This window comes from Galeopterus variegatus, unplaced genomic scaffold, assembly GCF_000696425.1.
Source record: "Galeopterus variegatus unplaced genomic scaffold, G_variegatus-3.0.2 Scaffold2425, whole genome shotgun sequence".
NCBI lineage: Eukaryota > Metazoa > Chordata > Mammalia > Dermoptera > Cynocephalidae > Galeopterus > Galeopterus variegatus.
The window spans coordinates 133,453-158,521 of record NW_007728536.1 but is presented as its reverse complement, the minus strand read 5'-3'; the positions used below and the strand labels follow the sequence as shown (position 1 = coordinate 158,521).

Here is a 25,069-nt window from a genome sequence, read left to right as displayed (position 1 = left end):
GGGGGGGGGGGGGGGGGAGGGAGAGAACCCAGAAAGAAAAAGAAAAGCTCTGACTCTATTAAAAAGTTCACTCTCTAATTCTATGGATATTAAGAACAAGGCAGATATTTTTCAATTTTATTTTACATTAGGAAAACATATCACACAATCTCAAAGCAAGCACCTGGGTTTTACTTCAATTTATAATAATTTAATGTGCCTGAGAATTTTTGTGCAAATACATGTCATCTTTCATTAAAAATATGCATAGCATACTTTGGAAAAAGTTAGTTGCAACAAACTTTCCTTAAAAATTTTTTTTACACATATAAATATACAACATTCCTAATTCCTATTGATTACACATCTCCTTCCAGCCTCCAGTGAAATTTGAAAGACATGCACTTCTGTTTGTATTCCTTGGCTACTGCATTATCCAGAAGAAATATTCTAAAAACAAATTTCCTTGGTTCCAATTTACCCATATCTTCCTTCTTAAAGTAAATCCCTCCCACCCTCTACCCACATTGTTTTTTGGGTATGTTGTATAAAAATACAAATTAAAAAAATGAATTTTTATTAATCATAAATACAAAAGAATTTGAGTGATATTTGGGCTCCCAATGGCTCAAAGGCCTGAGAACAGAAAGGAAAAAGAGAGTCTCCACTTATGACCTAATGACAATGATAAAACTGTTCGTTTTGCTAATGCTATGAGCATACCATTTGATGGATACATAATTTAACCAAACATTAACAGGGGAAATATATAAGGCATCTCACTACTGTCTCGGTAACAGATTAAGCTTACCCTCCCAACCTTCAGAACAGCTTTCTATAAGCAACAGTCAAAGCTACTCCTTTCCTCTTCCCATCTTTCTAACCTGGGTTCTCCTTGCTTATGTTTGTCAGAAGTAAGTGTGCCAGCAACTTCAGTATTTCTGTTTCAATATACCTAAACTTATTTTCTACTCACTTTTTATTTTTAAGACAAGAAAACTCAACTGAAGGAGTGTATTAAACCTTTCTTCCTTTTCTGCCTCCAAACACTCACAGCCCACCCATTCATTTATACTGTCAATTTACCAAACTGCATCCATTGGAGCCTCATCCCAATTATGTTTCCATTTCCCCACTTACTTCCTCTTTTCCACCCTCACGACCCTTCTGCAACATTCCTTTTCTCTCGAGTCAGACCAGACCACATGTATCAGTGCATATCTATCCTGCATGTGCTGATTTGTACACGAGGTCAGCTAACTACTGAGCCTCAGTCCTCCTTCAGGATACCCATTTTAGGTAAGGATGTGCAAACCGGGGTGCCAAAGCTACCCATCATAGCTGGAAGGCTCTGATTCCTCCTCAATCCACCCAATAAACTGCTACTTGAATTTAAATAAACAGCAGAATCTGGTTTCTGAAGACCAATTTCTGCCTCTTGGCTTCTTCCATTCTCCTGGGCGTCAGGGGTCTTGACCACTCTGGCTATCCCCAATCTTTTCAGCCTGTCCACTAAGCTCATCTTCAACTGGCTAACATCAGGAGGGTTCCGGGAAGGTCTCAAGCCATACATCTCCTGGAGGAATGTTTCAGCTGGTCGGGAGGCCAAAAAATTTTCAGAGGGATGTACTCGAGGCTCAAAGGGCAAAGGAGAAAGGCAAGGTGAATGAGATGGTGAATTTGGTGGTGTGGAAGGGATAGCCAGAGCTTTAGGGAGAGGGTGGAGGAGGGCGGTCTCTGAAATTGGGCTGTGGTACACTTTAGCAGAGATGCCTCGCTCTTGTAGAAGTTTGGCCAAGCTCACGGTGCTACTGAAGGTGATAGTAGAATCTCGTCGGTTGGTGACAGATTCACCAATGCTGAGTCTGTAGGACACAGCAGGAGAATTCACAGCCGTGTTTGATGAACTGCTACCACTACTTCCAGAGGATAATGAAGGGAAACCAGAGCTTTAAAAAAACAAAAAGTGGAAGAGAGTGTTTAAGAATATAAAGCAATCCACAAGCCAACGTTTAAAGTAGTTATAGTAGTTATCCTTGGTAAAATGTAGAGGAACAGGCAACAAATCATAACCGCACCCTGTGAAATAGATCTGAGGAATGAAAATTTTGACATAATAGTTCAGTGAATGGTTATTTGTAATCTGTAACTTAGTCCTGAAGCTGCTAAAACATATCTTTTCAGTAGGACATGAAAAAGGTTGCTGTACTCTCAGGTAACTTTGCTCTTAAATTTTAACTCTATCTTCTAAGGAGAAATTTATTTCTTTTTAATCTTTCAATTTTATATCACTGAAAAATAACAAACTTCTAACAGTTAAATTTCCATTTTGAATTTTTCTCAACCTTAACTTGGAACATGTGTTTCTAGGAAATTAAAAATATCTTAAAACTTTGACAGCTATTAGAATTTTCCTTCTTCTTCTACGCTTAGTTAAAAAGAAAAACTAAATAAGAGATCATGAAACGGTGATGGAATGAAGAGGGTACTTCTTTAGCCAATTTTCCCCCCTGAACAAATGCTGCCAGTATTTAATACATAAACTTTTACTTCAATACAAAATACTCAGTATTTAAGATATCAAGATTTTTAAAGATTATAAAGAAAATTCAAGTTTTAGATTAATATACTTTCTAAGCTCCAACTTGTATAAAAGAAGCAAAATTCAAACATGTTTTTCTCCTTGGTCAAAGCAGTCCGACGAAGAACCTCGGATCTGGTGCAGTCTGTATACTGTACTCCCAGTCTCTGACCTCCTTATTCCTCCTATACTATAACATTGCTTGTACTTTCCCAACTTGTACATTTTGTATGATGGCATCAACCTGTAATAAGAGTCCCCTCAAGAACCAATTTTAACTTATCTTTGTGTCTATAAGAACAATGTTGAAAAACTGCAGATATGCTTGTTCATTACTTTATTGGGATCTTTATTGGATATCGTCCAAATGCTTCCCTAAACAACTGACTTGCTTCTAATAGACACTGTGAGTCATAATCATATTTCCCTCCATACTGGCAGTTAGAAAGTTAAGACTCAAATACATGGCTCACTTTAGCAAGTATATAATGATTATACCATATAAGAATTTATGGTATAATTTGTACACTAGTTTTATTCTTTTACCCACTCTATACCCTTATTCTGGATTCCCCTTTGCATCATCTTCTTTCCTTACTTCTAGTTAACATTATCTCTACAATGTACTACATGTCTTTGAAAGCTACCTTAGATTCTTTTGGGAATTGGTAGGATAGAAAGAGCATCTATATGGATTAATAAGAAACTGTTAGAATACCCATGTTCTAGCCTGTGTAGTAAATAATTTGGCCTTGCCCAGAGAGGTCTGGCCTTTGTCCTCAGCTTCTGGAAGACAATCTATGTCATAACTGATAGGAATGTCTTTAAGTTAGAGTTGGGGCTTGTCACTCTAGATCTTATGGTGGGCCTGGCCACACTTAACAGTCTTAGGGTGAGGGATGGCCATACCAGAAAGACCAACCATGTGATTTAGGCTAGTGGCTTTGGGTCATGCAGTATCAGTAGACTGGGAGGCTGAGTTCAACCATGTGGATAATCAATCAATCATGCTTACACAATGGAGCCCCAATAAAAACACTGATGCTTAGGTGAACTTCCCTGGTTGGCAATATTCTGTGTGTACTGTCATATATCAATGTCAGGAGAGCAATGAATCCTAAAGACAAAGGATGCTTCACATTCAGAACCTCCGAAATTCTGCCCTATGCATTTCTTCCTTTGGATAATTTTAACCTGTATCCTTTCCCTGTAATAAACAGTAGCCATGAGTATAACAGCTTTCCATGAGTTCTGTGAGCCTTCTGGCAAATCATTGAACCTAAAAGTGTTTTTGGAAACCCCCTGAACATGCAGGTGGTGTCAGAAGCGAGGGTCGTCTTGTGCAGAGGACTGGTCCCTCAAACCTTGCAGTTTGGTTAACTCTGGGTAGGGATAGCCTTACCTAGGTCATTTACTAAGTGTCTGCCCTTGGACCAATCACCTCAACTTTCTAGGCCTCAGTTTCTTCATTTTACACAATACATACTAACATGCCCTTTCTACTTCAAAGAGTTACAATGATCAAATGAGAAAATACAATGTGAAGATATGTAAAGACAAATTATTATAGAACATTAATTAAAATTCTGGGAATTAAAATGAAGGTGATTTAAAATAAATAAATAAATAAATAAATAAAATAAAATGAAGGTGATTTAAAAAAGATATTCATAAAAACATACTTGAGGAAAGAAGTGAGGCCCCAGATTTCCCAGACCCTCCTACCTGGGGGTAACTTGAGTGATGTCAGAGGGATGTAATATCCTACAGGTGGTGAAGGTGAATGTCGAGTTCGTGCATGACAGACACTTTCCTGGGTTTGAGGCTGCACCTGAAATATAGATTTTTCGGAAGTCAAACACAAAATTGAAAGACTAGGTTAATGCAAAAAGCTCATCATTACTTATCAATAATACATTTACCAGGTGCCTTTTGTAGCAAAAGTCCCCAAGTCTGGAAACAAAATATACATAAAGATTGTACAAGTATTAACTGGTTAGTAAGAAACTTTTTCTTTTTTTTTTTGCAGTTAGCCAGTAGGGGGATCCGAACCCATGACCTTGGTGTTATAAGGCTGTGCTCTAACCAACTGAGCTAACCAGCCAGCCCCTCAACTGCTTAGTATATAGCTGAATCCTTCAATATTTTAAAACTATAAATCGCAGGCATAAAAATAACTTAGAAACGAGAGGAAAAACACACACTGAAAAAATACATTAAAGAAAAATCAAAACAAGTCATCCGAAGTATCTAGCCAAACTATCTATTCCAGTAGTTCTCAAAGTGTGGTCCACAGACTCCATGGGATGCAGTGGTTATCTAGAGGAAAAGCCCCTGTGCAACTGAATTGAATTTTGTGATGGAATGCCATTTTTACTTGAAAGAACAACAGACTAACTATAGTTATTCAGACTTGGGTATTCAGCAGACATTTTCCTGAAGACAGATGAAGTGTGCCTGTCCATTCAAGGAAAACAGCTGAAAAAATATTTTTTGCCAGTGACAAAACGAGCTTTCAAGTGAAAAATCAGAGTTTGGAAAACTTGTATCCACCAATGAGAGCTTGAAATCTTCCTAATACTTATAGAGCTTTTCTGATGAAGACAAGTGATGACATTAATGTGATTTCAATATTGTGACACATCTCATTATGTAAAATCACATATGGAAAATCTGCATAACTCAGTAAGTCAATATTTTTTAAATGACCAATGCATGATTTACAAAACCATGCATGGGTAAAAGGATCAATCAAAATGTAGGATAGACCAATGCTTTTAATGTAACAAAGTAAGAAAAGTTCATTGACAGGGTTTCAGATTCCACATTGCTACAAATATTCAAGAAATTGCCATTCACCAAATTTTGGTGTAAAGGCAAAGGATATCCGCAAATCCCTGAAAGGACTATTAAAATACTCTTTCCTTTTCTAACTACATGCTTGCTTCAGACTTGCATTTTCTTCATATTGTTCAACCAAAACAACATATTGCAAAAGACTGAATGCATAAGCTGGCAATGAGAATTCAACTATCTTCTATTAAGCCATAACTTAGAGACTTGCAAAATTATAAAACAAAACCATTTTTCTTACTACTTAAAAAAATATTTCTCATATTTGTGTAACACATAGTTATGTTTAAGTGAGTGAATAAATATTTTTATAATTTCTCAGTTTTGATTTCTAATGTGGTAAACACCAATAGATATAACCCACATAGATAAGCCCTCTGGAACTCTCAATGATTTTTAAAAGTATAAAGAGAAACTGAGCCCAAAAAGTTTGTGAACCACTGACTGAATTGCTCTATTTCTGTGCTCAGTTTATTTAAGAAGGCTGGCTAAGATAAAGTGGAGAGAATTAGGAATGACATTAACTGTACAGATTTTCATTATCTTATATCCAAGACTGAGTATACTCCAGTGAGATTTGAGCAGAGGCAGCCACCTGACCATACAGTAAGTCAGAAGGCAAAGCACTACTGGTTCCTAGACCATATTCAACTAAGCACTCTTCTCACCTGTAACTGGTCCACCTGCTGAAGTAATGGGTGGTAGGAAGATTCCTGTTACTGGCTTGGATATTGAAGCTTTATGTTCCACTTGAAGAGGCTGTTGAACCTGAAAAGTAATACCCTCTTCTTCATCCTCTTCTAAATCTGAGATGTGGTAGATGGCTTCTTTGGGCAACTGGGTAAAGCCTTTAGTAATGACACCAGGTCGTGGATCAAGAATGGTTCCCAAGTTTGGTTGAGCAAGCTGTTGCCAATGATAGAGAGTCTGTGATCCTGAACATGCAGGCCAAAGGGAAAAAAAAAGGGCATGTTTTACATGTCCCACAAATCTTAAATCTTGAAACAGAAGCTAAAATTATATGTGGAATAACAATAGTGACAGTAATAAAACTACTTATTTTGTCTTGATATTTTGGTAAAATTTGCAAATTAAAATTCTCTGTGGAAGACTGACAAGATGTTGAAGGTATGAATAATAATCTTTCTATTTCAAAAGTTAACTTTATAAAGGACATCTAAAGAAGGGTGAAAAACCAAGAAGTTACCCTTAAGATGAACTAGGATGCTGAGGCAGAGATGAGAAGGAAGATACAGCCCACCTCTAAGGTGAGTATTTTTCCATGTGACAAAAATCAATACTCCCCTGGCTGGAACTATGCCTATGAACTTGGAAATTAAAAGCCAGACTCCTAGGTTGGAAGACACCTTGAATTTTCAGTGGTTTGTTTGTATATTTCCCCATGCTGTTCATGACTCTTCTTTCCCCAGGCTGCCAGGGAGAGAAGGAAAATGAAGATGAAAAAAAGGGTACATCCCCGTGGTTCCAATCTGTGGAATGCTTGTGAATGATCATCCCAAAGCACTTGCAGATGCAATGTCTAATTATGCCACTGTAGACATTTCATCCTAAAAATGGCAACTCTGACAAATATCTGCACTGATTACTAATGAATAAAGCTAAGTAACAGAACCTTTGATTTTGAGGGGGTCTTTATAGGTTACCTACTCAAAATTCTGTTTAATGCAGAACTCTTTTACGATACTGTCAGAGAATCATTTGAGAATTGTTAATATTCTATAAAACAGAGAAATTTATTCTGAATTCAAGTTCTATGTTAGAAAAAAACAGAAACTGAATTTAAACTAACAGAACTGAAAAAAAGAAAAATACAGGCACACATACCTTTAAGTTAATTACACTTCTTGGGTAAAGAACTTTTTTTTTTTTTTTTTTGGTCGCTGGCCAGTACTTGGATCCGAACCCCTTACGTTGGTATTATAACACCATGCTCTACCAATTGAGCTAACCAGCCAGACCAAGAATGCTTTTTTGAAAAGAAAGGTGAAGATGAAGAATTATCTCTAGATTATTTTCATTGATCATATCCTGTTTATCTTACCATAGAAACTGCTGTCAATGATATTCCATAGCAAAAGATAGAGAAAGATTATTCCTCCTCCCCCCTCATATCTATATTAAAAAGAACAACAGTAGAAGGGAACTGATGACTTATGACTTACAGAATGCAGATCTCTTCATTCATTAATTTTCCACAAAGTACTACAATGCACTGTCACCCGAACAGTGAGATTTAGGGATAATAAAGATACCTTCTGCACATAGTGTTCTTACAATTACAATATAAATCTCAATTCTAGGGAAAGTCCAATAAGCCACATGGCTTGGAAAGAACACTTATTGATTTATTACCTTCAAGGGGCTTGACAATTTGTAATTTTTCTGGCATAAACCCTCGAAGGCAACTGGCACCGCTGAAGTCTGTAATCTCTGACTGGTCATTGCAGAGAGAGGCAAGACTCTCTGTGGGGGTGCCACAGCCATTAACCCCTTCTTTCTGGTCAGCCAGAACCCGGATCTTCCGCTCCCATTCTTCAGCAAAGAACTGCTTCTCACTTAAATAGTTCTGTCGACGCAGGCTAAGACGATGCAGTGCTGTAGCCAAATCACTATCTCTAGAGGGTCCTGGTTGGCCCATCTTCTGAGAGTTCCTATGGGAAAATCACATTCACTGATCAGATCTTAAGGGTCATGAGCACAACCTAGGCCTTTTCTTTCTACAACAGTGAATGTTCAAAGAGACTGATCTTAAAAATGCATTTTCTAAGATATCTAGAATACAGAAATAATAACAAATCAAAATTACCAACAATACTACATATCATTTTTACAGATCATTTAAAATAACTTCAGAGAGGCAAAAAATAAACTTTATTATGTTGTGTGTACTAACTATTCTATCTGATTTAATTTATGAAACTATAGATATGACCATCTATAAAATTCAGATTAAGTAGTCACAAAAGTAAATACATATCATATTTCACTGAATCTATAATATCATTGATTGCAAGAGATACCATTATTTTATGTACTATGAAAAAAGAAAAAATGCTACTCATTAAACTCTGATATGCCATTAGTTGTACGACACAACAATTTAAAAAACACTAAAATGTGAAAAAATTTGCTTTGGGCCATAGAATTGCCCACAAATATTGCAGAGCATTTAAAAGAAAACAACATTTGTATAATACTGTATCTTCATAGTTCTCTGATGCACATTATTTTGCTTTTCAACATTTTTGAGGTTGGGAGGTGTCTTACAATTGATACCAAAAGAAAGAGTAGCAAGCCGAGTTGTGGTTGCTCCTGGCTACTGTGTGTGAATTCATATAGATGTTTTAGATCTTCTCCTAAAATAATTGTGTAACAATGAGGCCGTATTGACACAAAAAGTTACTCTGGCTGCAGAATGCTGCCCATGACAGACCAACCAATACAATGGAAAACTAGCCTGATGGATTTCTGCATCAGGAAAGATTTCCTTCATGTGCTAAATGTCTATCTTTCAAAGGCTTTCAGCTGACTTTTCAGTAAAGCTGTTTAATTTCCAGTTACCCATAATTCAATGAAATAAATAGAAAGAAGGAAAAAAATCTAAGTCTAAACAATTAGGAAATTAAGAACAACCTGGTTGCCTTCAATATGTATTTAAACTTATTGTTTATCCTAAAAGCACCAAAGTGGTTGAGATTATCAGCATGGGTTATGAGAGAGTGTAATTTGATGCATTTATGTCAATGACCAAGTTAATTCAAACAAATTTGGCTTTGAACATATAGATTTAGACTCAAACTCTGCAACACTGAAGAAGGAAGTAATAAACAATTCTAAAGTTACATGCAAGCTCCATTTTCAATACATTTAATTAAATATAGTTTTCTTACTCCAAAAACTTTTATAAAATCATGATCTATCTTACAAATAATAATATAGGGCATCATAACTGAATGAAAACTGATAGTTCCAAAACTTTCTTGGGACAGTATAGAGTAATGCTGCAATCTGAGTGTGTGAACCTGACATATCAACGCCACAAGAAATGCAGAATCACTGCCACAGTCTACATTTCTTACCCTGGAATCTCCTCCGAGTTGCTCCCCTGGGTCAGGAGTATTTTGTCCTCTGTCTGCTGTAAACCAGACTTGAAAGGTTTTGCTGTCATGATGACACTTGAACGGTTGGAGCCTGGGATGGGTAGCAGAGCTGGGAATGGGACAGAGCGGCCCCATGTGTCATTGGCAACCTTGACAGTATCAAATACCCGTTTCTGTTGGGCTCTGTCCAAAAGGAAGTGTTCATTACTATTGCTGCCAACCACTCGAGTGCATTAGAAAAGAGACTTATATGTACAGTTCATTAGAAATAAAGCCATCCTGAGTAGCCTCTAATGTTTAGGAGAAATTATTAGAAAATAAACTCTGGAACAAGAGAACTCTCTCACAAATGAGGACGCTGTGAGGAAAAAAACTGAATAGTAAGCAAATTTACTACTGAATCTCACCGTATTTTTAGTTTGGATTGTGGTTTCTTTTTAATTTCCATTCCAATGGTTGAGTAATAACTCATGTGATCTATACTTACTTTTGTTTAAAAAAAGAAGATTCTTCATCTAAACTCAACTTTTTACGCATGGTGCCCTCAATCTCAGCTGCCAAAGATTCCTACGAAAAAGAGTTTGAGATTTGTCACTTGATTATTGCCCTTAATTAGAGTCTCTACAATCTGATAGTACTGTTGTTGTTATAATAAAAGACAAGAAAATAGTTACAAGCTAAATTCAGGGAAAACAGGGACATTCTAGAAATATAACTTTTAAGCAAGAACCAACTACCTTTTCAAGACATATTTTTACAGGAAAGCAGTGGGAAAAACCAGTATGATAAACAGAAAGAATTACATGTGCAGACACACAAAAATAAAGGCCATAAACCAAGTGTTAATAGTGATTCAGTGGAGAGTGAGATTTAATAGTATTTAACCATTTCTTTTTGATTTTCTATAATTTCTAACTTTTCTATAGTAAGCACGTACAGCTTTTATAATATAAAAAAAATCATTAGAAAAAATAAGCAAGCTTCCTTTTCCCGGGTAAGGGATTAGGATTCAACCAGCATGGATCATGTGCTTGGTGGGGCTGAGCTGAGGATGACAGGAATTGGAAGCACTGGTGTGAACTTATGATTTTTAATATATACAGATATAAATATGGATAAAGACAGATATATGTATTATGTGAGTGTATGTATGAAGCACATACATTTCCTAGTTCTATCTGCTGAGAGGGCCTAGAAGCCATGATCCTCTAGTGGCAAAGGGTACACCTAGCACCCAGATGTCAGATTCTAAGTACCATTCCTCAAAAAAAGTAATGAACACTCTTTGGAGAAATGGCTGATTCCAGGGCTGGGACAAAAAATACAAGATAAGTATGGAGGAGAGCCCTCTGCCCATATTTGGGATAGTTTGAGTATTAAAGTAAATAATAATAATAATAATGGCTTCACTGGATATGATAGGAATCCATGAGTCCATACTGACATACTAAATGAACAAATGAATAAATAAATGGGACAGAAAAGCTCTGACTTACAGAAGAATACCAATAAATGTAAAAAAAAAAAAAAATGATGGAATTAGAAAATCACCATCTGGGGGCCGGCCCGGTGGCGCACTGGAGAGTGCGCTGCTTGGGAGTGTGGCGGCGCTCCCGCCGAGGGTTTGGATCCCATGTGGAGACCGGTTCCCGCTCACTGGCTGAGCGAGGTGCGGGCGCAACGCCGAGGATTGCGATCCCGTTGCCGGTCCCCGGTACGGGTGCGACACCGAGGGTTGCGATCCCGTTACCGGTCAGTAAAAAAAGACAAAAAGGAAAAAAAAAAAAAAAAAAAAGAAAATCACCATCTGGCAGTTATCGTAGCAATAACGGAGTTAGATAAGAACCTGCAATGGGTACAGAAACTAGTGGGTTTGATGAGGAACAGGATATTTATTTTAAAAAAAAAAAAAAAAAAAAAAAAAAAAAAAAAAAAAAAAAAAAAAAAAAAAAAAGAAAATCACCATCTGGCAGTTATCGTAGCAATAACGGAGTTAGATAAGAACCTGCAATGGGTACAGAAACTAGTGGGTTTGATGAGGAACAGGATATTTAGTCTCAAAGTACCTCCCCACAAAATATTAACTTTGATCACTTGGCTAAAGTAGTAACTGCTGATTTTCATCACTGTAAAGTGAATCAATAGTGTTAATTTAATTAATTATCATTAATTAACTTTACAGTGAAAAAAAAATTGGCAGATAACTACCTTAACCAAGAGATCAAAGTTAATTAACATCAGCGATAATGGGATAGACATTGTGCACCTCCAATATGATGCACTGAGAAGAATGTAGCATTATTTCTGTCAAAAATGCATTATCTGTATCTAATCATGAGGAAACATCATACAAACATAAACTGAGGACATTCTACAAAGGCCATGAAAGACCAAGACAGAACTGTCCCAGATTGAAACAGTTAAATGCAACATCATATCCTTTAAAGAACATTATTGGGACAATAGGCAAAATTTGAATGGACTCTGCAGATTAGATGATAGTATTGTAAATATCAACTTCCTGATGTTGATGTCTATAGTGTGGTTATGTAGGAGAGTGTCCTCATCTTTAGTAAACACACACTTTAAGTACTTAGGGGTAATAGGGTGTATCTGCAACTTACTGAAGTGCAGAAAAAAACAAGATGATATGACAAATCCAGTAATATATTAAAAATTGAGGAATCTATGTAAAGGATATATGAGAGTTCTTTGTGCTATTCTTGGAACTTTATTATAAGTTTAAAATTATTTCAAAATAAAAAATTAAAAAACAAAAAATCCTACCCCCATATCCTTAAGAAAATCTACTAAAATTTAGTTTTGGTCTTTCAAAAAATTTCACGGGATTGTACATAAGTGTTCAAAAATCAGATTATTAAAATAACTCTTTGAATCAACATTACAAATTCTAGTATAAACTTGGAAGTTTTTATTAATTTCTTTAATTCAAGAAATACTGTTTATTAATGAATTAAACAAACATGATTCCTGTCTCACGGGCCTTACACTCTAACTGGAGTTAAACATACCAAGAAACTCAAGATTTATTGAAAGAAGTTTCAATAAATCAATGTTCAAAACACTGTTTAAATAAGTGGTAGGTGGTGGGCCTTGGGTTGGATTACTCAAGTTTACACAGACCTCAACCTAGTCTCCCTAGGGTTCATCTCACAAATTACAATAAATCTGGAAGGTCATCTGTTAGAATAAATAAGAGTATTAAGGAAGATCTAGATACACATTTAAGGTCTAAATCAATAAGAGCATTCCAGAAACAAGGACAAACTATGTTATTGCTTCTTGAGATGCTTTATACCATCATAATCCATATCACTTTCTGGAAAATCTAATCTTAAACAAGTTTCTTTAAAAACACAGCATCTTTCTCAGTTCCTTACCCCAGTAAAAGCTCCAAAGGATTGGGAGAAGTAGAGATGAGCGGCAGGGCCAGATCTACTACGAAGTTCCTTTATTTCTTCTTGAGATTCATGTAACATACCCAGACATTCCATATTCCTGTCTTGTAACTCATGCAGCTGAAAGAAAGGATGGCAGTGTACTTTTACTGTCTTCTCAAAACAACAATGGGAAGAAAAAAAGAAGAAAACTCCTTGGGATAAGTATTAACTTTATCTAGAGGACTAGCTAATTTTATATTATTTCAATACAAAGATTCTGAAACAAACTAAGCAAGGAGAATATATGTATTTCAAGCTGCCAGAATTAGGAGTGTCTTAGCCAAAATTATACATAAACATGACTTCCCAAAAATCTGAAATGTAGCTGAGACAACCAGAACTGTCAATTCAATATTTAATGCTTCATACCCTATAAAACTTGTACAGAAAGTATAATAGCTATGGTCAAGTTAGGCTTAGCATAATATTAATCTTAAAAAAAAAAAAAATCACTCTGAAGTAGTAAGTGACAAGATCAAGAGTCTGCAATGTATTATATATGATGTCAGAGTGCTCAATCATCCTAAACATGTAGTTTCATCCCCCTTGTTTTAGAAACTTCTTTACAGCTAGATACACAAGTCTGGTAAAAGAGTACATAATTTTAGAGTATATATAAAGGTACTTCGAGAAGTTCATGGAAAGTTTTTTTAGTAGCTTTTAATTCTATTTTTTCCACGAACTTTTTGAAGTACTCTTGTATTATGTGTACCAGCTCATCAGAATCACCAGGGCTGGGATGCTTATTGAAAATGCACATTCTAGCCCCTCACTCTAGACGCAATGAATTAGAAACTCTTAGGATAGTGCATGGGAATCTCCACTTAAAACTTGCTCTCCCTGGTGATTCTCATGAACACTAAAGAACTACTAAGTTAAGTCTAATATATAGAATTCTGTATAGACAGAAAATAAGATATTTTTGCTATTTCATCTGACATATCTGTGAAAACACTTATTACAAATTATCTTACTTTAAAAAACTGTTGGGCTAGTTAAAGTAGGCTGGTAAAAGGGTCATATATTCCTAAAGAATCTTCTAAAAGTCAAGGTTTTCCCTATTAATCAAGAAGGATGTTGCCATGTTACTAGTTTTAGAGATAAGATTTTAAAAAATGTTTTAGTTCTTAGATCTCATAATTTCATCTTAATCTTTTGTTGTTGTTGATGTTGCTTTTAAAATCTAGTGATCCCCCTTTAAAAATTCTCATTCACAAAGATGAAAGAAACTATACACTCATTCTTATCCCTCCTGAATTACACAAGACCGAGGAAGATTTTGTTACCTCCATTGTCAGTTGTCGCTGGGCATCTTTGGAAGCTTGTAGGTGAAGTCTTAGTTCTTCCTTCTCAATCACATGCTAACAACATATTAAAAGAGACATGTGAAGTCTTCCCATATAAAATATACATCTCTCTTTTAAAGATATCTTAAGAGTTTCTCTCTGGGGTATAGTCTTAAGGCCTATAAAAAGCTAACCTTTCAAAAGCCAAGTAAGAGCAACACAATGGGCAGAATACAAAATCCATCAAAGTGTTCAGGAGACAATGAGCATGAATCAATAATTCATACCACAACTTTCTGAGGAAAATCTAACCCCATTTTACAGAGAGAAACAGTGACTTGAAAGTAGTTATTCACGATATTTTATGCATAAAGAAGATTAAAACAGCAATCAGACTAACACATTTTAAAAGGGTATGACCATGTTTATTTTGCTTACTATATCTAGCACTTAGCACAGTACACAATACTAGGTCAGTGCTTAACAAACATCAGTTGAATGAATAAATAAACCTACTTCTTTAAGTTTGTGCTGAAGATCTACAACCTGAGACAAGAGAGAGGAGATCTCTTCTTGGTATCGAATCAGTTCATCACTCTTCCCTGACAATTCTTCAGTCATTCTGGACATCTGAGCATTTGTTTCACCTTGGAAGCAAAGTGAAATTTAAAAAATTAATGTAAGTGTATGGCAGGGGCTGGCAAACAAAACAGCCTGTGGCCAAATCTTGTTTAATAACGAGCACCGGACTATCAGATTATTCTTTAACATAAATTAAAAAATAAACCTGGAGAAGCCAATAGAGAAAAATAATCTCATCTATGTCTTTGAAAACTCCTCAGGGACATAAATAAAAAAATCCCATAAGTAATGAAAACTAATCTTAACACATCTAACAAAGGAACACTTCCAGAATGGAACAGTCATACTCTATAAGAGCAGGACCTCTAGAACAATTTTTGCAGCCTGGCACTTCTGCAAGCACATGAAATAGAATCTCTGAAATTCTGCTGAGGAAATAAACCTTTATTTCAAATAAAAAATTTGACATCTAAACACAAGCAGAAAAACTATTTCTCAGTGTCTTATAAAACTATTTTTAAATCGATAGAAAGCCTCTAACATTTTAAAGGATGCCAATAAGGAGGCAAGAGACCAGGATGTGGGCTCTTGGGAAAGTTATTTCTTGTTTGTTTTGTAAAGTGTAAAAGGTGGGGTAATAGTAGCGCTGGTGGAAGAGAAAATTCAATGTATGTTCCTTCTGGTTCTCTAATATTCTATTATTCTTTTTTTTTTTTTCCTTTTTGTCTTTTTTCGTGACCGGCAACGGATCGCAACCCTCGGTGCCGCACCCGCACCTCGCTCAGCCAGTGAGCGGGAACCGGTCTGTATGTGGGATCCGAACCCTCGGCGGGAGCGTCGCCGCGCCCCCAAGTGGCGCACTGTAGCAGTGCGCCACCGGGCTGGCCCTAATATTCTATTATTCTAAGGTATCACATTTTGAGGCCCACGGCCCAGATGGGCTGATGTGACATTACCAAATCAACTCTTTTAACATAAAAGTCTGTATATATTTATAGAGAAATTAAATATCTTTCTCTAGTGAAACCATCTTTTTACAACTGATTTATTTAAAAAAATTATTTTAGTTAACATTACCTCCAACCAAAATATACTCCTTTAAAGACACATAACTGGTACTTAATATATACTCACTGAATGTTAGGTTTTATGCCATCATTTAAGCCCTGGCTCTGCCACTTACCAGTTTTCTGACTCTGGCAAATCATATCCTCTACAGGACTTTTTCCTAGTTGACAAAATAAGCTTTGGTTCCTTTCATTTTAACATGCTATGCTATAACTTATTTATAGAAAATTTAGGTCTTTACTTAACAATGATGGCAATTTGAAACAAATGTATTTCTTAAAAATACATATGGTACCTTATTTAGGTTGTGAGCTCAATGTGATATTCTAAGATTTTCAGTAACCATTAAATTGTTTCTTGAGATGCTTCTACTGAAACCATTGATATAATTTCCTAGTAGTAGATATCCTACAAAAGATTTCCCAATGGCTACAAAACAGAATATGTTAATACTTACGAAGTTCTTTAACACAGTCATTGACAAGCTGTTGTTCCTTCTCTTCATAGGTAATAGTTTCTGTCTTTATATGACAAGCCTTTAAGAAAAAGAATTGGTATGGGACAATATCTTCTAATGATTTTATAGTAATAGCTACAAAAACCTTTGCCGTTTGAAGATTAAAGTTCATTACTTACAAAGGAAAAAACCCAACAACCTGTCAAGCATTATCTGCCATAAAATAAAGGTATAGAAAAAGACATCACAAGCATCTCCCCCTCACTCTTCTCAGGGCTTTTGCATATGCCTACTCATGCCCCCTGTAACCTACATGTCTGCCTGGGTAATCTCCAGCCTCATTCTAAATGTCACGTGCTTCAGTGGGACTTTCTTGATTCTCCCCATTATATAAGCTCACAGAACCTTGCAGTTTTCTAACAGCTCTTATCAGAGTTGTAATTACTTAGTTATTTGTGTAAACTCCACAAGATACATGATCTAGGCTGTGTCTTTCTCTATTTTATCTGTCAACCTGCTATTATCCACTTTTCAGTGAGATCTAAGTTACAATGGAAGGCAAATACAGTTCCTTGTCTGCCACCCCCTAATTAGAATGTCCATAGCAAATCCTTGGTTATGCCATATTTCACCTCAATACCACCTGGACACAAACCTTTTATCTGTTATTTTTTTTTTGGCAGCAGGCTGGTTCTAGGATCTGAACCCGTGACCTTTGTATTACAAGGCTGTGTTCTAACCAACTGAGCTAACAGGCCAGGCCTTGTATCCTTTAAAATAAAGGAAAATGAGAATTAGGTTAAATGTACCTTGGATCGAAGAACCATATTCTCTTCTTCCAGTTCCTTGAGCTTTTCTTGCAGCATGTCCAACTGCAGCAAACCTTGAGATAAGCTAAAGGACTCATTGAATCGAAGAGGTGTAGAACAGCTGGAATCAGTTTCACTCTCTTCAGAAGCAATGGAGACAATTCGAAGTAATTCATCTTTCTTGGACAGCTCATGCTGCAGCTGATTAACCTGCACATAAGAAGTGCTTGACTTACAAGATTTTTTAAATTTTGTGCTATTTACATGCAATACAGCTTCTAATTCGTGGAACAATTATGTTTTTCACTATTAAAAAAAATCACAACATCAGCTGCTACATTTTACTGGCTAAAGTAACAAGTGCTAAATAGAGAATAACAAACTCAAGATAATTCCTAATCTACAGTTTTAGGTCATAACTCAGCAAATACAGCTTTGTCTACAGTAGGTGAGAAGAAAAGCTGATTTTCATATTCTTTATAATAGGAATACAGGAAAACAATTTCACCTAAGATAATGATACAATCACAGTTGAAAACAAAACAAAACTGAAGAACATTCAAATTATCAGGACAGAACCCTACTTCAAATTCTCATCCCAAGGGCCTATAACTTTGAGCTGTACATAACATGCATGTCTTCCCAGGAGTACTAATTTTAGTTCTAGGGAATAAATATTTTCAACATAAAGGCTCAAATGTTATCAACTATTATACATTTATCAAATACAAATAAAACCAGATAAAAATAACAAGTTACAGAAAATTTGAAATTTAACCATTCAAGTTAATAATAAATCAGTTCTTCTATTAATGTTGATTGCTATGGAATAAATAAATTTTCAAAAATTTCTTTTTCTTTCTCCCTTTTCTTTTGGGTTTTGAATAGAGATTCTTACATTTGGGCATGTATTTTTTAAAAATTAAATTTAAGATAAGATTATACCCAATGTCTACACAAAGGAGTGAGAATAGTCTTAGAATCTAAACAGGCTGCCAGAGATACTACAAATGCTAAATATAGGCTTTAAACTGACTTAAGGTTGGGTCCCACAAACGCTCTTCTATACAATAACATTTCATTTTTCTACTGGTTAGTTCAATGGTTGCGAACAAAGTCAACAGGTTCTGGTGTTATTTACCTACAGTCATCATTTCAAGGACTCCCAGGAAAATAAATTTCTCCACTGCACAAGACTTAATTATTTCATGCTGCATATATTTGATCAAAGGCTTACTTGATCAAAGGCTTGTCCCAATTGCTCCTCCAGGGCTTCATTCTGCTCAGACAAGACATGGTTCCGCTTTAAGAGAGCTTGTCCAATTCTAGCAGCTAGCTCCAGATCACGATCCCTCTGTTAAAATACCAAATACACCTTTTCTTTGGGTATAAACAAAATTATATGGCCATTTAGAAATTCTGCAGTCAATTTTGCTAAACTCAAAAGCAACGTCCTAGAAAGCATCAAGATTCATTTTAATGCCCAAATAAACACAAATGAATACAGGTAGCGTTTAATAATGTTGGTCAAATGCATGACCACCACAGTTACAAATGCAAGAAGAGGACATCTCTTTTCTTGATATCAAGTGAGATTTACTGATCATCCTAGTAAATAAGGGCCCAGCAACCCAACCTTTTACAATTTTGTGGAATTACAAAATCAACTTAGTCTTTAAAATGATGGGACCTGTAACACAGTAAAAGCCTACACAACAAATACTAGTTGAATGCATTTCTCTATCAAGCATGGTAATGATACAGAATTAGATATTTAAGATATGGGAATCAGGTAGGTATGTTGCAAACAGTTTCATTAGGGCAAAGCTTATACACTCTCAGAACCAGCAGTTTAGAGGAAAGTGAGCCAAGTGCCTTGTTGCCAACTGATGCAAGAATGATATGATATAAAATAAAAAAATGGAATAAAAGTCTGGAAGTTTTGAGAATACAGGGTTCTGCCTAGAGTATAAAAAAGTAGGGAATCCAAAGAAGTTGGTGGTAATGATGCAGGGAGGCCTGTAGAAAAGCCAAGCAACAGGCTTCTACAGAGTTCTTCTTTCTGGGTAGATGGTGATACTTAGCAAGTGCACAGGAATCCCATCTGTGCGGCAGTGGTGAGGACAGTAATAAACCTATATTTATTAAAAAAATTACACACACACACATATATAATATATATATTAATAACTGCCTGCCTTGGATTATCCCTCCAAAAGTTGACCCCCACTGTGACCGTGTTAAGATGATGGGAAATCCTATTACATAATTAAAAGGTGCAGTCTTGAGGAAGTGATTAGACTGTAGGACCATGTTGCAGGGAAGGATTAATAATGGTGGTCAGGGGCATGGTTCTGAGGGTTTTAAAAGAAGTGCACGTGAGAAGATAGTCTCTTTCTCTCTCTGCAATCTTCTGCCATGTGAGACCCCTGGGTCACTGTTGCCACCAAGGCCTTCACCAAGTGTGTTCCCTAGACTTTGGACTTCCCAGTCTCTGCAACTGTAAGCGATAAATTTTTTCTTTCAAATCACCCAGTTCCAGGTATTTTGCTGTAAGACTAATACATTGCCTTACACATATAAGTATGGGTTCCACTTACATTAATCACTATATAAATAAAATTAAGTGTCTATCCTTTCTCTCCATTGCATATGAAAATAGATGGAGGGTTTATCTCCTAATTTTCAAGTCTCACTTATATCATTTTATTTTATTTTATTTTTTTTTCCCTTTTTGTCTTTTTTCGTGTCTGGCAACGGATCGCAACCCTCAGTGTTGCGCCCAGACCGGACCGGGACCGGCAACGGGATCGCAACCCTCGGTGTTGCTCCCACACCTCACTCAGCCAGTGAGCGGGAACCGGTCTGTATGTGGGATCCGAACCCTCGGCGGGAGCGCCACCACGCTCCCAAGCAGTGCACTGTAGCAGTGCGCCACCGGGCTGGCCCCTCACTTATACCATTTTAAATACAGGTTAAGTGGCATCCATAGTAATCATTCTGTTGATGGGGTGGGGGGAGATGGGGGAAGGGTGCATTGAAGAGAAAGACAGTTTTCCAAAAGATCAACTGAAACTGAGGTACAAGGGGAGACCTGTATTGACTGGCAACTGGCCAGCAGCCCCCCCCAAATTTAAATAAATAGATAAACAAATAAAATTAAAAAAATAAAAATGCCATGGACAAAGTAAACTCAAATAATACACCAAACTGAAAGTAAAAAGGGGAGGTGCTCCAAATTGCAGGTGTTGAGTTGCAGTGGAGCTACTCCCTGAATGGGTGACTTTGCTCCAGGGTGAGTAACAGCAGGGATTATTTAAAAACAATTTTTAAAAAATGATCCGTGCTTTTCTAGGACAGGTAGGTCAGCCAGAACCATTTAAATAAATAAATAAATCCTCTGTAACTTCACAACAATATACTTTAAGAACCATTCTGAATGCCAATTGGTATGCCAGTTGTTCCAGCCGTAACACCTTTATACAAAATAATCCAAAGTACAGACAACATAATTTTTCATTTTATGTGTAGATTTGATAGATTCCAAATGATCTTCAAGTTTAAGCTTTTTCTACCAGAAGAAAAAAAGACATATTCCTACCTCTGCCAGGAGATGTGTAACCATGTCAATGTCATTGTAAGTTTTGGTCATCTGCTCCACCCTGTCTGTGCCTAGAACTAAGAGAGATAAAAACAGCTGTTTATAGCCTTAAAAACAGCAGAAAATTTAAAATATTCATAAGGATTGAAAGATAACAACGACAACAACAAAAACCCCAGGATTTTACAAAAAGTCATTTAGGAGAATAACGATATATGTGAAAAAAGAAAAGGAAAGAGACAGTTCACGTATTGGACACTCAGGAAATCGACCAATAATTACAAAGATACATCATACAATGAAGTAAGAAAGTATCGAATGATCACAATACAGTCATGTTTTTTTTGTGTGTGTGTTTTTATTAAAAATATTTTAACATTTACTTGAACATATTTGTGGGGTACAGTATGTTGTTTCAATACATGCATATGACAGTTACTTCTTGACTATTCCCCCCTCACCCACCCTCCCAAGATAAAAAGTTTGTCCCACTCAAATTTGAGAATGTTGGCTGGAAGAATGAATTAAGTTACCAACTGCTTTATACCCTAATCTAAACTGAAGTTACTGAGGGGTTATGCAGTTATAAAGGAATTTAATTAGAATTCTGCTACAATCACCATCCATCCCTCTCTCCACCCCTCTGTCCATCTATCTATTTACCATGACCATCTAGGATCAAATAGGACTTGTAGGACTTTTTATAATTCTGTTATAAACCATAGTCCTTTTAAGCTTAATTAAAAACCCTTTATCTGTATGTTAACCATCAAATCTAGGACTCTGTTATAAAATAAATTCTATGCTATTCTATTATTGTATAATTCAAGCCCAGGATTTCTGCACTTCACAAGTTCAGGAATTGTCGATGCACCTGGATAATTTAGCTCAACAGAGAAACATGATTCCACTGATTCCACAGTCACACTAAGCAGTACCTTTTAAAACTAATGATGCATAACAAAAGAGGGTTTTTTTTTTTTTTTGGTCTTTTTTACTGACCGGTAACGGGATCGCAACCCTCAGTGTCGCGCCCGTACCAGGGACCAGCAACGGGATTGCAACCCTCAGTGTTGCGCCCGCACTGCGCTCAGCCAGTGAGCGGGAACCCGTCTCCACATGGGATCCGAACCCTCGGCGGGAGCGCCGCCACACTCCCAAGCGGCGCACTCTCCAGTGCGCCACCGAGCCGGCCCAAAAGAGGGATCTTTTGACTTTGAATGTACTACGTGACATGTTACTTCTGTGCATGGATTTGTGTTTGACTTAGACTGATTTTATAATTAGTTTACCTTGAAATGTGAAAAGGACAGTGGCTTTGGAGCAGAAAAGTTGAATTCATGTGTTTTAGTGAGCTAGAACAAGTCACTTAATCCTTCTGAGATTCAGATCCCATATTTATAATACAGAGGTGATAACACTCATCTCACAAGGTCATTAGGAGGATCAAATATGAGTGTAATTCAAAAAGTTTACAGAAAGATTCATATTATCTTTTATTTTCCCACATACTTTTTGAAGTACCCTCATATGATAATCTACTGAGTAATAAAGTATTCAATAAACTGCTAGTGTCATACAACTGTTTACAGTTACTACTCCTTAAACACAACTGGTATGTATGAAATGGTCCTGTTTTAAATTCTCTGTAAATAATTCACTGAGTCAACAGTAGATACTATGATTTAAGTCATTTGTATTTCCTTAGTCCTATCTTACACTTTAGGATGCCCAAAAAACTAGGTATGCAGGGACACCATTAAATATGCTTTACTTTTATCTGAGATTTTTATTTTCCTTCCCAGCACCACTGCATAAAATAAATCTACACCTTAATTATTACCTACACCTTAATTATTAATAGCAGTCTTAATCCTAGTTAAAAGTAAAACAAAGTGCTGGGTTGATGGTATCAGGAGATAGCTGAAAAAGATTTACACTGAAAATACAAAAACTTAAAAAAAAATTTAGAAATAAATATTTTTACTCTAAAAGAATTTATATTTACAAGTAGAGAAATTGGCTCCATAATTTAACCACAGTGAGAAGGGAAACAGGCTTTTGGGCCTAAGGAATAGACACAATTTAACTTAGTAGCAGAGCAGGAATAAAGGATTAAAAATTTAAGGTAGATACTTACAGTGAGTGCTCTCCTCTACTTCTGGTTGCAATAACAAAATTAGGGGAGAAAAATCAAATCAATATATTTATGCTCTAAACTAAATACAGAAAACCAGCCAATGATTGCAAAACCAAATGTAATCTAGAGCAGTGGTTCTCAACTCCAGATTCTGACTTAATTGATTTGGAGAAGTCCTAGGTATATAGAAGATTCCCAGGTGTGCTGATGTGGAGCCAGGGATGAAAACCACCAATCAAGGGTTAATACCCAAAGCAAGAACCAGGAATCCTAGGGACTGAGTTAAAAATAGCTTTTATGTAACTAATTTAAAACATACATGACAAAGCTTATATTACATGATTAACTGGAGTTCAAGATGAAGTGGCAGATTTAACTTCAAGTAAAACCAGTAAGTTAAGGATGTGATAAACAACTGTGAACCACAAGTCTTACATGATGAAGGGGAAAGAAAAAAATGAAGGACACAGTAATACAGTAAAGAAAGTTTAGTGAGGAGAAATGAAAATATATTTCTCATAAGTGCTTACCATCTGTCATAGTATAAAAATTCAAAGCTGAACCTTAAGAGTTATCTAGTTTAATGATCTCATTTTCTTGTATGATGAATCTTCTGTGAGAGAAATTATGTGACATGTCCAAGACCACAGGGAAGCAAATAGTGGCAAAGCTGGGATTTTTATTATAAAGATGATAACATGCCCATCTCACAAGGTCATTTAAAAAAAAATAACCTCAGGTAATGGAAGAGCCCAGTAATGGGCTCTTTCTACCATGCTGCTATTTCTACCACAGCCCCATTAAGAACATCAAAAAACCCTTATCTAATGAAATAACAGAATATACATCTGTGGATGAATGCTATAAAACAGCATATATCCCAATTTTGCTTTTTAAATTGTTTTTGGAATGAGGTCAAATGCAAAGAGATTTCCATACTTCAAAGTTTAAAAATCTGTCTATTTAATTTTGTCATTTCTAACAATTTGGTGTAAAGCAGACCTCCTTTAAGAACAAATCTCACTTAGCCTCTCATTGAAATATTCTCTATGAATCCTTAAGTAAATAATAAAGACTATTACATAACATACATTTATTTCTCCTTGGTATTATTAAAACTATGTATCTAAGAACTATGCTTCTTTATGACTGACATAATTCCTGTGACTGTGTTTGTTAGGGAAGATGAGAGTTGAAAAGCACAGGATACCAAACTGTTGGGATAATAAATGTTGACAGATATAAAGGGATATTAAAAATTTAAATAATTTCACTACTTTTTAAAAAGTTCCCTTCTGTACTCAGTGGGAAAATAGCAAGTAAGAGACAGAGGAAATGGAAATATCTAAGTATGCTTGCAACAATGGACATTCAAAGTCATAAGGATAACAATCTTTCTGTGTTCATACATAGCAGAATCATCTCCTTCTTGTAAATCATTTCAAGTTAAAGTAGGTATACACTGAACAATGGCTACCACATGTCAAATGTTTTAAAAGTCAATGCCAAGATAAAAGTCAAATGCCATGATTTTTATTATGATGGACAAACTCTAAAAAGGGTAAAAATACTTACTCATATAACGGAAAGTTTCTTCAGCAAGGACTGGAGAGAGGTCATCAGATGCATGTTGCTGCTGGTGTGGGGACTGAGTCCAGTCTTGATTTTCATACAGAAAAAGAGAGTCTACTCTTAGCTTGTACTGTGGTAGCTGCTCTTCTAGCAGACTCACCAGCTCAACTTCAGGGAGATCCTCATTGGAGCAGACATCTAAAAAGGAAAGTCCATGTAAATGAATCTAATATATTTCCATTTATTAGGTTACACAGAAAATTGGTGAACTTAGTTTTGTGAAAGCAGGACAACCAAAGAAACATTACACAAGACCATTCCTCTGCTGATTTTTATTAATACATCCTGGTTCTACAGTTGCTCTTTCTCTAGGTTTCTTTAATAAGAGAACTTCTAAAGTAAAAATGATACCACGAATTTTAATTACATACCATCTAAAAACACACTGCTTAACTCACACACACACAAAAAAAACAAACAAACAGCAACAACAACAACAACAAAAAAAACCGGGGGGGGGGGGGGGGAAGTTTCAAAAACCCCAATTTTTTTTTTTTTT

At 36.0% G+C, this 25,069-nt stretch overlaps 1 protein-coding gene across 2 annotated transcripts in view; it reads right to left on the bottom strand.

The window, feature by feature from the left end:
• Positions 1-89: 89 nt before the first annotated feature.
• The window catches only part of TRAK2 (trafficking protein, kinesin binding 2), a 55,590-nt gene continuing 30,610 nt past the window's right edge, over positions 90-25,069 (bottom strand). The window contains exons 3-17 of one of the 2 annotated variants that reach the window (XM_008581648.1): positions 24,514-24,708; positions 22,939-22,959; positions 20,799-20,875; positions 18,435-18,551; positions 17,198-17,407; positions 16,389-16,467; positions 14,798-14,928; positions 14,282-14,356; positions 12,936-13,073; positions 10,022-10,101; positions 9,514-9,717; positions 7,787-8,085; positions 6,082-6,348; positions 4,286-4,391; positions 90-1,928 (exon numbers count right to left, since the gene is read on the bottom strand). In XM_008581648.1, coding sequence (XP_008579870.1) covers positions 1,250-1,928; positions 4,286-4,391; positions 6,082-6,348; positions 7,787-8,085; positions 9,514-9,717; positions 10,022-10,101; positions 12,936-13,073; positions 14,282-14,356; positions 14,798-14,928; positions 16,389-16,467; positions 17,198-17,407; positions 18,435-18,551; positions 20,799-20,875; positions 22,939-22,959; positions 24,514-24,708 — 2,678 coding nt within the window. In that variant the 3' untranslated portion in view covers positions 90-1,249. The remainder of the gene's footprint in view (positions 1,929-4,285; positions 4,392-6,081; positions 6,349-7,786; positions 8,086-9,513; positions 9,718-10,021; positions 10,102-12,935; positions 13,074-14,281; positions 14,357-14,797; positions 14,929-16,388; positions 16,468-17,197; positions 17,408-18,434; positions 18,552-20,798; positions 20,876-22,938; positions 22,960-24,513; positions 24,709-25,069) is intronic. The other variant, XM_008581649.1, reaches the window with a different exon arrangement.